General features: G+C 42.7%; 1 protein-coding gene across 1 annotated transcript in view; it reads left to right on the top strand.

The window, feature by feature from the left end:
* The first annotated feature begins 8,419 nt into the window (after positions 1-8,419).
* TMC3 (transmembrane channel like 3) overlaps positions 8,420-13,151 on the top strand; it is a 50,666-nt gene continuing 45,934 nt past the window's right edge. Inside the window, exons 1-2 of the mRNA XM_065906142.1 lie at positions 8,420-8,508; positions 10,408-10,554. Coding sequence (XP_065762214.1) covers positions 8,420-8,508; positions 10,408-10,554 — 236 coding nt within the window. The remainder of the gene's footprint in view (positions 8,509-10,407; positions 10,555-13,151) is intronic.

Here is a 13,151-nt window from a genome sequence, read left to right as displayed (position 1 = left end):
ATTTGGAGATCATTTCAAGTCCAATCCATAATTGTTTTCTTGCTAAGCTTCCTTTATGCAGAAAAATGATAATATGGTTAGGATGCTTTCAAAAGTCCCCAGGGAAATTAATTTGTTTACAGGATCGTGTATCATATGGTTAAACCAACAAGGAGGAACAGAAGGCTCTCTTTCTCAGCTGTGCTAAAACCACTATCCTGTGAGGTCACAGGTAGGTGATGCTCTCAGGGCCCCAGTGGGCTCAATAGGTGCTCTCTGTTTTTGTTTGTTTTTATTTTTGTCTTCTTCACACTTTTAAAAATTAAATTTTATTGGAGCACAGTTGTTTTACAATGTTGTGCTAGCTTCTGCTGTACAGCAAATGAATCACCTAAACCGATACATGTGTGAAAGTGAGTATTTAGCGGCTCATTCGTGTCTGACTCTGCGGCCCCGTGGACATCAGGCTCCCTCATCCATGGGATTCTCCAGGCAAGAATACTGGAGTGGGTAGTCATCCCCTTCTCTAGGGGATCTTCCCGACAGAGGGATTGAACCTGGGTCTCCTGAATCGCAGGCCGACTCTTTACCATCTGAGCTCTTTACCAGGGGAGTCCATGAGGTACCTAGCATGGTGGTCAAATGCACTGAGACAGAAAGCAGAATGATGGCTGCCAGGGGCTGAGAGAAGGGCAGGTGGGGGGAGTGACTGCTTAATGGGTACAGAGTTTTCGTTTTGCGCCCTGAAGAGAATTCTGGAAATGGATGGGAATGATGGTTGCACAGCAGTGTGAATATTCTTAATACCACTGAACTGCACGCTTGAACTGGTTACAGTGACAAATACTATGAATACTCATAATTACATTATCGAGACAGAGGTGATCCAAGCAAGAGTGGCCATTCCGAATAGGAAGTCTCCAGCGTGGGTATTTTGCACAGATTAGAACTCTCTCCACAGTGATGAGATCTTCCTGCTGTGGAAAATTTCCTAACAGAGAAGGAAAGGAGACAGACAAAGCTACATAGGTTTCTGAGGAAGAGGACATGTGAACAAAGAACGGAAGGAGAGAACTACCCACGAGTGCAAGAAGGGAGGAGTTAACAAGAAGGGAGGAGTTAACAGAACAAATCCCCAGTTCTTCTTTCCAGGATATTGTCAACTAAAAAAATGCACAATGTGAGAGTTGCAAGTTAAGTTTTATTTGGGGGCAAAATGAGGACTGCAGCCTGGGAAACAGCACCTCAGAAATCTCTGAGAAATTGCTCCAAAGAGGCAGGAGGGAAAAGACAGTAGAGATGTGATTTCAGTGAAGTGGGAATATGTGCAAGCAAGCATATTTTTTTTGGTAGAAAGTTTCTGCTGGTCTTGTGAAGCTTCTGCTAATCATGAGAAAAAATCATCACCATGAAAGATTTTAGTGCTTTTCTAGCTATGAGGAGATGCAAGAATTGGGCTCTCAGTTCCTGAGAATATCTAACTATCTGAAGACCTGTTCAACCAGTTGTACCAGAGCACAGAGTGCCTGATTTCTGCTCTCCACCCTGAGATCCTTTCAGGGGGTGTTGAAGGTCAGCAGCTGCAGCAGAACCTGATTTAATTCTTGTGGAAGTAGACAGCAAGTGCCCATGGCAAGTGCCAATTTGTGGCTGACAATGCTCCTAGTTTCCCTCCCCTTCCATTGCCTCTTACAAATAGCTGTGAAAAGAAGAGATGTGAAAAGCAAAGGAGAAAAGGAAAGATATGCCCACTTGAATGCAGAGTTCCAAAGAAAAGCAAGGAGAGATAAGAAAACCTTCCTTACTGATCAGTGCAAAGAAATAGAGGAAAACAATAGAATGGGAAGGACTAGAGATCTCTTCAAGAAAATTAGAGATACCAAGGGAACATTTCATGCAAAGATGGGCTCAAAAAGGACAGAAATGGTATGGACCTAACAGAAGCAGAAGAGATTAAGAAGAGATGGCAAGAAGACACAGAAGAGCTAAACAGAAAAGATCTTCATGACCCAGAAAATCATGATGGTATGCTCACTCACCTAGAGCCAGATATCTTGGAGTGCAAAGTCAAGTGGACGTTAGGAAGCATCACTACGAACAAAGCTAGTGGAGGTGATGGAATTCCAGTTAAGCTATTTCAAAGCCTAAAAGATGATGCTGTGAAAGTGTTGAGCTCAATTTGCCAGCAAATTTGGAAAACTCAGCAGTGGCCACAGGACTGGAAAAGGTCAGTTTTCATTCCAATCCCAAAGAAAAGCAATGCCAAAGAATGCTCAAACTACCGCACAATTGCACTCATCTCACATGCTAGCAAAGTAATGCTCAAAATTCTCCAAGCTAGGTTTCAACAGTATGTGAACCATGAACTTCCAGATGTCCAAGCTGGTTTTAGAAAGGCAGAGGAACCAGAGATCAAATTGCCAACATCTGCTGGATCATCGAAAAAGCAAGAGAGTTCCAGAAAAACATCTAGTTCTGCTTTAGACTATGCTAAAACCTTTGACTATGTGGACACAACAAACTGTAAAATTCTTCAAGAGGTGGGAATACCAGACCACCTGACCTGCCTCTTGAGAAATCTGTATGCAGATCAGAAAGTGACTGTTAGAACTAGACATGAAATAACAGACTGGCTCCAAATAGGGAAAGGAGTACATCAAGGATGCATATTGTCACTCTGCTTATTTAACTTATATGCAGAGTACATCATGAGAAATGCTGGGCTGGAGGAAGTACAAGCTAGAAATAAGATTGCCGGGAGAAATATCAATAACCTCAGATATACAGATGACACCACTCTTATGGCAGAAAGTAAAGAAGAACTAAAGAGCCTCTTGATGAAAGTGAAAGAAGAGAGTGAAAAAGTTGGCTTCAAACTCAACATTCAGAAAACTAAGATTATGGCATCTGGTCCCATCACTTCATGGCAAATAGATGGGGAAACAGTGAGAGGTTTTTTTTTGGGGGGGGGGGCTCCAAAATCACTGCAGATGGTGATTTAAGCCATGAAATTAAAAGACGCTTACTCCTTGGAAGAAAAGTTACGACCAACCTAGACAGCATATTAAAAAGCAGAGATATTACTTTGTCAACAAAGGTCCATCTAGTCAAGGCAATGATTTTTCCACTAGTCATGTATGGATGTGAGAGTTGGACTATAAAGAAAGCTGAGTGCTAAAAAAAATTGATGCTTTTGAACTGTGGTGTTGGAAAAGACTCTTGAGAGTCCCTTGGGCTGCAAGGAGATACAACCAGTCCATCCTAAAAGAATTTAGTCCTGAATATCCATTGGAAGGACTGATGTTGAACCTGAAACTCCAACACTCTGGCCACCTGATGTGAAGAACTGAATCACTTGAAAAGACCCTGATGCTGGGAAAGAATGAAGGTGGGAGGAGAAGGAGACGACAGAGGATGAGATAGTTAGATGGCATCACCGACTCAATGACCATGAGTTTGAGTAAACTACGGGAGTTGGTGATGGACAGGGAGGCTTGGTGTGCTGCATTCCACGGGGTTACAAAGAGTTGGACACAACAGAATGACAGAACTGAACCGAACTGAACCACTGCCTCACCCCACAAAGTCATCACCCAGCAGTCTCCTCCAGTGACAAGCTAAGAGATTATATCTAACAGCATCCTTGAAGCAGTGAGGAAAATTAAAGAACATTATTGGGGAACAAATACCAAACAACAAGAACACTGGATATTCAAGGAGCAAGGACAGAGAAAGAATTAACTAAAAATCCCATAACGTTAAAAAAGGAAATGAACATGAAACATGCAAGAGGTAGAGAAAAAGCATATTTTAGGAGACTGACTGAAAACAAAATGTAATTCTTAGCCCATACTGACTTCTCTCAACGAAATAAAATCAAAGTGTTCTTGCCGAAACAATAGATGCAAAATTGAAGTAATAAGAAAAGATAGTTATAAAGAAAGGCCAGAAGGGTTAAAAAAAATGTTAGTGGAAATTGACTTGGCAAAAATAAAAACCAGACTTGCAGAACATCAAGAAATAGGATGAGGGTAATCCAAGCCCTTCGGTAGCCTTGAGTGAAAGGTTAAGGTCAAGGGTTGTCAAAATAAGAGAAAGCTTTAACCATGGTAGAAGCAAGTATCAGTTACATAACCCATATTTCAATGAGCTTTTTAAGGATGCATCATAAACTACAAACCCATAGTGGGTCATCAATAATCTAGTTACAATTCTCACTTGGCTTTTATTTCTTTAATTTAATTTTATTACTTTTAAAAAATATGTATTTATTTAGGCTGTGCTGGGTCTCTGTTTCAGGCTTCTCTAGTTGTGATGCACAAGCTTCTCTAGCTGTGACCTGCCGACTTATTTGCCCCATGGCACTTGTGATCTTAGTTTGCTGACCAGGGATCAGACCTGCATCCCTGCATTGGGAAGCAGATTCTTTACCACTGGGATCACCAGGGAAGTCCCCTTAGAGCAGTTTATGGGTTTAGATTGCAGAGCAGGACAGGAGATTTCTATTTTCGTATCCCAGTTGTAACCCCTCTAACAGTCACTGCCTTCTTCCACAGGATTCTGTTGGGGTGGTGATAATCTGTCTTCACTTACTGCAGGGGCAAGTGTAGCAGAGGACAACCCCACCCTCCTGCCCTGTGGTCAACCTCTCATAACTAAATGAGTAACAAAGTTTCGCAATCTCCCTCAGGGAAATCTCAGTGTCTGCTCAGTTTCAACTTCAATCTGTAGGAGATGACTTCAGGAGGAATTCAACAACAGTAATTTGCTCTCATGTCTCAACAAATTCCCTTGTTATTTAGAAAACTGGAAACAATTCTTGAACATCTCCCCTAAATAACATTTTTTGGACCCAAATTGTAATTCTAAACTTCAAACAAAAGCTTTTAGTGTCACTCAGACAATATAACAGGCACGTAAATATATCTCAGAAATGGAAACGTCTCTCTTGTAAAATCCAGAGCTAAACACTTGATAACTTAGAAAGGGGAGCTTGGCATCGCTGATGGGACTCAGATAGTACCTTAGGGGTATTAGTATTCACTTAGCAGCAAGTGGGGAATGCCTTTTGTAGATGATGAAGGGAATCAATGTTATTTTGCCTGTAAACTAAGCCACCTCATGATTTCTGTTAAAACCTCCTGGGATTTATAACAAATTTTTATTTCTTTTCCAACTGAAAAGGATTTGTATGTTATACAAATAGACATCCACGTGATTTTTCTCTCCTTTTCAATCTTGTTTATCTTCCTCCTTCTCACACCACCCAGAATTTGTAAGCAGTCGATTTAGAAAATAATGGTTTTAGTGCATCTCGACATTGGATCCTTTCTGATTTTTTAAAGTGTTTCCACTATTAGCATTGGAAGGATTTTTAGTCATTTATCTACATACACATGCTGGCTTAACTTAAAACCATCCAGCACATCTAAAACCGCTAATCAGATTGTCAGAGGAAGTCAGATGCAAGCCCAGTCATTTATCCCCCGCACTCAGAAATTAGCATCTCCTGCCTGCACTTCCTCCTTCTAACCAGCCCGGGGGAGCCCAGAAGAGCTGGGGGCCCAGAGAGGAGCTAGGCGGGACGGGAGCAGGGTGTGTGTGAATCTGAGTCCCTTGTGCTGGGGCTAACGAGCAGCAACGATCCCTTCACCTGGTGCTCATCGCCACAGTGACTGCCCGGTGGACTCAAAAAGAACTTTAAAAATCAGGAGAAGGAAACCATAAAAAGACCACACACACATCAGAGCACATTAAAGCTCATTCTACCAATATTCAAAAAACACAGCATAATTTGTTTTAATAAATCTCTGTAGAATCCTTTAAAATTTGCTATCAGAACCTTTTCCTATCTCTCTAAATGACAGAGGAAACTGGCGGGCTACAATCCATGGGGTCGCAGAGTTAGACACGATTCAGTGACTAACACTTTCAATTTCACCCCTCTAAAAACACAAATATATATATATATACACATATACATGTGTGTGTGTATATATATACATATATATAAATATACATAGTCGCTCAGTTGTGTTCGACTCTTTTCGACTCTTTGGACTGTAGCCGGCGAGGATCTTCTGTCCATGGGATTTCCCAGGCAAGAATAGTGGAATGGATTGCCATTTCCTAAAAAAATAACACGCACACAAACCAACCAATAGAAGCAGTTCTATTATATATGCCATTTTGTCCATTTGATAAACACAAATTTTATCTAATATTACTAGATGGATTATCAGGTCAAATGACTTCAGGCAGATTAACAGACAGGTGACCAGATGTCACAACGCCCCAAGTCCATCTTGAGTGAGGGCCAGCTCTGGTGTCCAGGCCTCTATTTCATTCCCATACCCTGAGCCCCAGGATCTAAACTCCTGTCTGCAGCAGCCCCTGAACCCCAAGATCCCAGGCTAGGGTTCTGGCTTTGCTTGTCAGACTCATGCATGACAGACAGGAAGAGGAATCTAACGACTTGCTAATAAATGAATAGAAGAACAAAAGAATGCATGAATGCAGTCCCCCTCCTAAGCCCCAGGCCTGGAGTTGCTAACAGATTTCCTTTCTGCCCGGTTGTCTAGTGCTTGGCCGGTTCCAAGACTCACCTCTTTGTGGTGTCTCTAGTGTACTGACAGTGCAGAGTGTTCAACAGAAAGAGCCTTTTCTAGTTCAGTTCAACCAACCTTACTGCAAGCAAATAATTTCTTGGGTCAATTTTTTTTTTAATGGAGGTTTATGTGGTGAAACTATTGGAAAGTCCTGGAGTTAAGGATGAATTCAAAAGTTAAAGTGAAAGAAACAAATCTAATAAGGAGTTAGATTTATTCTTCCCTATTACATGAACAGGGACAAGTTTCTTACCTTCTCTAAGCTACTTTCTTGATGTGCATTCGTGCTAAGTCATTTCAGTCATGTCCAACTCTATGCGACACTATGAACTGTAGCCCAGCAGGCTGCTCTGTCTGTGGGATTCTCCAGGCAAGAATACTGGAGTGGGTTGCTATTTCCTTCTTCAGGGGATCTTCCCGACCCAAGGATTGAACCTGCATTTCTTATGTCTTCTGCAGTGGTAGGCAGGTTCTCTACCACTAGCACCACCTGGGAAGCCCACTTTTTTTATAGTTAACTTTTTTTTCTTTTACTGCACTGCATAGCATGTGGGATCTGGTTTCCCGACCTGGGATCAAACCTGCATCCCCTGCATTGGAAGCATGGAGTCTTAACCACTGGGCCACCAGGAAAGTCCCCTCTAGTTACTTTTAAATGGTGTAGGGTGGAAATGTATAGATAAAAATTAAAGCAAATGGGGCAAAAATGTTAGCAATTGGTGGGTCTAGATTATGAGTAGACAGCACTTGTATGCTTTGTATTGTTCTATCAACATTTCCGTAGGCTTGACTTTTTTCAAAACAGAAAAATAAAGCTGAGAATATTGGCAGTGGTAAAGAGAGGTAATTAGTGGTAAAATAGAGCTAGTGGTAAAGAACCCACCTGTCAATGCAGGAGACATAAGAGATACTTCTCTTATGATAAGTGTTCTCTGGGGGTTCAATCTCTGGGGGGAAGATCCCTTGGAGGAGGGCATGGCAACCCACTCCAGTATTCTTTCCTGGAGAATCCCATAGGCAGAGAAGCCTGGCAGGCTACCATCCATGAGGTCACAAAGAATCACAGGCGACTGAAGCGACAGTGCACACAACAGGGGAGGAGGCATGGTTGATTGTTGCAAAGTCTTGGTGTAGGAGTCCTTTGTTCCCACCGCTGTCCAGACGGATCAAGTATTCCTATAGATCTCCAACAAGACAAACTGTTTTCTGTTCTGCAACTTTTCATCTCTATAGGAATGGAAAAGTGTTACACCCTTAAAGATCAGGGCCTTAAGAATGGGCCCTCCTGTGAATTTCAAGCTATAGGCGACCTTCTTAACACAATAGAATACAAAGGTTAAAATAAAAGAAACAGATTTAACATGGAGTCAGATTTATTCTTCCCTATTACATGGACACGGACAAGATTCTTACTGTCTCTAAAGTATTTCTTGATAATTAAAAAACCAAACAAACAAGCTATGCCTTGCATCTTCCCTAAATATTATCTGAACACCAGTCATGGTAACAGATATAAAGTGCTTTGCAAACAGCAGAGCCCTTCCTGGCACAAGGGGTCAGCCACGTGATTATTTGGGCAACACCAAGTGGTCCTAGATTACCTGGCCAAGCCTCTTGCCTTTGGCTGTCTTAACTCCAGCCAATCTCTGTTGCTAAAGCCACCTTAACATGCATATGCATGAGTGGCTTCCTGGCTTCTCTGCTCATAGCATCACTGCAGACGCACAGTCCTGCTCCTGAGAACTGGAGGGCAAAGCAACAGCATACTCCTGCCTGCCTGCTTCTCAGCGCCCTGCCTACCCCTCCTGATCCCTGGCAGCCAGCTGGCTCCCATGAAACCACCGAAGGCATCCCAGCATTTTAGAAGCATTCGGAGAAACGCCAACCAGCACTACTTCTATCAGGAGTCCCTGCTGCTCAGGTGAGCCATCCCGCCCATCCACCGGGCAGTTAAGGCAGGTGTGTGAGGAGGAAAAACCTGGGTCCCCCTTGCTTGCATCTTTCCAGAGAACCAAGTGCCCATCTTCCTGGGTTCTCCTTCAGAATAAGCTCAGAAACTCCTTTATCCAGGTCCTTATCCGTCAAGGAAGACAACCTCAGCCACGTGCACAGAGGGTAGTGTCTACCTGCTTCTGATCAGCATCAAAAAGCTTACACCCCAACCTGCCTTTATTGCTGGCCAAACCCACAGATGTGCTTTATCTGTTTTCTCTTCTCTTTACTCCACCAGCAATATCAAGAGAGAGCAGATGATACATCTGTCATAATAAATGAGGTTTCTGTTAGAATATAGACTAGTTAGAAGTGGAGGAGTGTTACTTGAATTTGTTAAACATTTACAAAAGTATATTAAAACCTCCATAAATTCGGAGAAGCTGGAGAAAATTCTCCTTGGAGTAAGTAAAAACAATCTGAATTAGAAAAAACAAAGGAATTATTTCCCCTTACCTTTAAGTGCTTCCTTGAAGAAATAGCCATAGCACAATACTCAGTCCCCTCCTGAAAAGTTGCTTTAGGGTACATATGTCCTTTTGAATTAACCTTTGAATTAAGCACAGGAAGCTCGGCTCAGGTGCTCTGTGATGATCTAGAAGGATGGACGGGCTGGGGGCGGGGGGGGGCGGGGAACGGTCCAAGGGGAGGGGATATATGTTATACTTTAAGCTGATTCACTTCGTTGTACAGCAGAAACTGTTAGGGAGTCCAAGCTGACTCTGCTTCCCAAAAGACAGGCCAATGAATCTGAGAGAGGAGGGGTTGAGGCCAGGAACAGATTTTAATTGGGGAGCCGGCTGTCAGAGAGGATGGCAGGCTAGCGCCTCAAAATAACCATCTTGTTAGGGCTGGGTTGCCAGGTCCTTTCCTCGATCAGAGGTGGGAGGAAGTGAGGAAGCAAAAGTAAAAAGACTTCAGTCCTTACAAATATCCCCTAGAATGACAAGCCTCAGGCAGGGGGATGTGTTAGTTTCACTTCCTTGCAATCCTTCACAGGTGGGCGGCTCAGGCAGGCCACTATGTATGTTTAATAGCAAAAAAGGGTTAAAGTCACAGAAGCAGTTCCAACATAAATTCAAAATTAACCTTTCCCAGTTACAAAACTAACACAACATTGTAAAGCAATTATATTCCAATAGATAAGAAATAATATGTAACATTACGGAAAAAAATTTGCATTAGAATTTGTGTATTCATTTTCACTGGGAATAAATGTTGCTACACACTGGAAAGCTGTTCTCCTTAGAGAGTAACTAATACCCTGAAATATTTGCCTGTGAAAATTTGTTTAGCTAATTTGTTCATAGAAACAGCTGCCTGTTTCCTATCCTTATCTCAGATTTCAAATGAATCCAAGCAGGAGTGCGGAGTAGGGGGCTCTCTAGATGAGATAGTTTGGTTTTTATTTATTTTACATCCAGAGTTAGGGGGCAGGAGGAGTTCTTTCTTTAAAATTAAGCTGATTATTTCAGTTAGCTGGTAAAAGAAATTGTTTTGCCACCAAAGATGCTGCTCTTCAGGAATCCTACCTAAGTACTCTCTTGGTTCCTTTTACGACAGTTTCTGATAGCATCTTTTATCCTTCGAAGCTTTTGTCTTTTACTGACCCATCAAAGTTATAGAACCCAGTGAATGTGTTCCAGTGGCTGCTAACACTACTGGATTCTCTCTCCAACGCCCCAGATCCCTCTCCTCTTCTTCCACACACACCAGCTTCATACAAATGACCCCCAGAGAGCAAGAGGCTGAACTTACCCAGGGCAAGATCTTGGCTGGAAGTAATTCTACTAATCTGATTTCCTCCTTAATGCTCTGATCCATTCAGCAACTTGGAGGACAGCTTTACTGCCGATGAAACGGGGGACAGCCATGATCCAGAACAAATCTTCCAGAACATACAGTTCCAGAAAGATCTTATGGCAAACATTCGCTGTCGACCCTGGACCATGGGGCAGAAGCTGAGGGCGCTGAGGTAAGGGCCCCGACAGCACCAATTGGTTATTGCAAGTGTAGGTGTGATAATCTGTTTCAGCCCTGTTTGATTTTTTGTGACCCCAAGGACTGGAGCCTGCCAGGCTCCTCTGTCCATGGGATTCTCCAGGCAAGAATACTGGAGAGGGTTACCAAGGCCTTCTCCAGAAATCAACTCTATTTCAAAAAAACACAAAAGTCATGTAGGAACTTCACTGGTGGTCCAGTGGTTGGGATTTTGCCTTACAATGCAGAGGCTGTGGGTTCCTTTCCTGGTCAAGGAGTGAAGATCCCACTGCCTCAGGGCCAAAAAAAAAAAAAAAAAAAAACACCCAAAACATAAAACAGAAGCAATATTGAAACATAACAATAAAGTCTTTAAAAATGGTCCACATCAAAAAAAAAATCTAAGTCATGTATTCTATCAGAATTTTGAAAAGCATATAGAAACTCTGATGATTAATAATTATCTGAACTGTAAGAGAGTGAGTTTTTTTAACCAGCAGGCAGAGCAAAGCAAATGATAACTTTTCAGTCAGGATTCAAGGAATGAACCAGGCCTTTCTCCATAAGTGTAGCCAGGGCTCTGAGACGCCGATACCAGGGAGGCCCAGGCCAGCCATCAAGCTCTCGGAGAATAGCTCGCCCTTGAAGACCTGCATTTGTCATCCCCCGTCACCTATCTCCTCCCAGTCACCTTGAGAAACTACTGGAGCAATGGTCCAATAATTGGACGTGTGGAGACTCACCAGGTCTGTGGAAGGCAGAGAGAGCAATGGACCCTGACTGCTCTGGGCTCAAGAGAGTGTTGCTGAGGCAGAGAAAGCAGGAACCTCCAGCCTTGGGTCTGGACCTACAGCCACCTGTCTGGGAGGACAGAGCATGTATCTGTTACCTGTAGAGAGGCTGATCTGTGGTGGGGCCTGGGTTAGGAACTGTCCCCACTGCTGTTACTGACCAGGGTCCTTGGCATCCTTCAGCTCAGTTCAGTTCAGTCGCTCAGTCATGTCCGACTGTTTGTGACTCCATGGACTGTAAAACGCCATGCCTCCCTGTCCAACTCCCAGAGTTTACTCAAATTCATGTCCATTGAGTCAGTGATGCCATCCAACCATCTCATCCTCTGTCATCCCCTTCTCCTCCTGCCTTCAATCTTTCCCAGCATTAGGGTCTTTTCCAATGAGTCAGCTGTCTGTATCAGGTGGCCAGAGTATTGGAATTTCAGCTTCAACATCAGTCCCTCCAGTGAACACTCAGGACTGATGTTTAGGATGGACTGGATGGATCGCCTTATAGTCCAAGGGACTCTCAAGAGTCTTTTCCAACACCACAGTTCAAAAGCATCAATTCTTTGGCACCCAGATTTCTTTATAATCCAACTCTCACATCTATACATTACTCTGGAAAAACCATAGCCTTGACTAGACAGCTAATGTAATGTCTGTTTTTTAATATGCTATCTAGGTTGATCATAACTTTCCTTCCAAGGAGCAAGCATCTTTTAATTTCATGGCTTCAGTCACCATCTGCAGTGACTTTGGAGACCCCCAAAATAAAGTCTGCCACCATTTCCACATCTATTTGCCATGAAATGATGAGACCAGATGCCATGATCTTAGTTTTCTAAATGTTGAAATTTAAGCCAACTTTTTCATTCTCCTCTTTCACTTTCATCAAGAGGCTCTTTGGTTCTTCTTCACTTTCTGCCATAAGGGTGGTGTCATTTGTATATCTGAGGTTATTGATATTTCTCCTGGCAATCTTGATTCCAACTTCTGCTTCATTCAACCAGCGTTTCTCATGATGTACTTTGCATGTAAGTTAATAAGCAGGGTGACAATATACATCCTTGACATACCCCTTTTCCTATTTGGAACCAGTCTGTTGTTCCACGTCCAGTTCTAACTGTTGCTTCCTGACCTGCATACAGATTTCTCAAGAGGCAGGTCAGGTGGTCTGGTATTCCCATCTCTTTCAGAATTTTCCACAGTTTATTGTTATCCACACAGTCAAAGACTTTGGCATAGTCAATAAAGCAGAAATAGATGTTTTTCTGGAACTATCTTGCTTTTTCAATGATCCAATGGATGTTAGCAATTGTATCTCTACTTCCTCTGCCTTTTCTGAATCCAGTTTGAACATCTGGAATTTCATGGTTCATGTACTGTTGAAGCCTGGCTTGGAGGATTTTGAGCATTACTTTGCTAGTGTGTGAGATGAGTGCAATTGTGCAGTAACTTAAACATTCTTTGGCACTGCCTTTCTTTGGGATTGGAATGAAAACTGACCTTTTCCAGTCCTGTGGCCACTGCTGAGTTTTCCAAATTTGCTGGCATATTGAGTGCAGCACTTTCACAGCATCATCTTTCAGGATTTGAAATAGCTCAACTGGAATTCCATCACCTCCACTAGCTTTGTTCATAGTGATGCTTCCTAAGGCCCACTTGACTTCATATTCCGGGATGTCTGGCTCTAGGTGAGTGATCACACCATTGTGATTATCTGGGTCATGAAGATCTTTTTTGTACAGTTCTTCTGTGTATTCTTGCCACCTCTTCTTAATATCTTTTGCTTTTGTTAGGTCCATACCATTTCTGT

Source organism: Muntiacus reevesi, chromosome 15 (assembly GCF_963930625.1).
Source record: "Muntiacus reevesi chromosome 15, mMunRee1.1, whole genome shotgun sequence".
In the NCBI taxonomy this organism is placed as follows: Eukaryota; Metazoa; Chordata; class Mammalia; order Artiodactyla; family Cervidae; genus Muntiacus; species Muntiacus reevesi.
The sequence above is the reverse complement of the archived record's forward strand: the minus strand, read 5'-3'. Positions and strand labels throughout refer to the sequence as shown.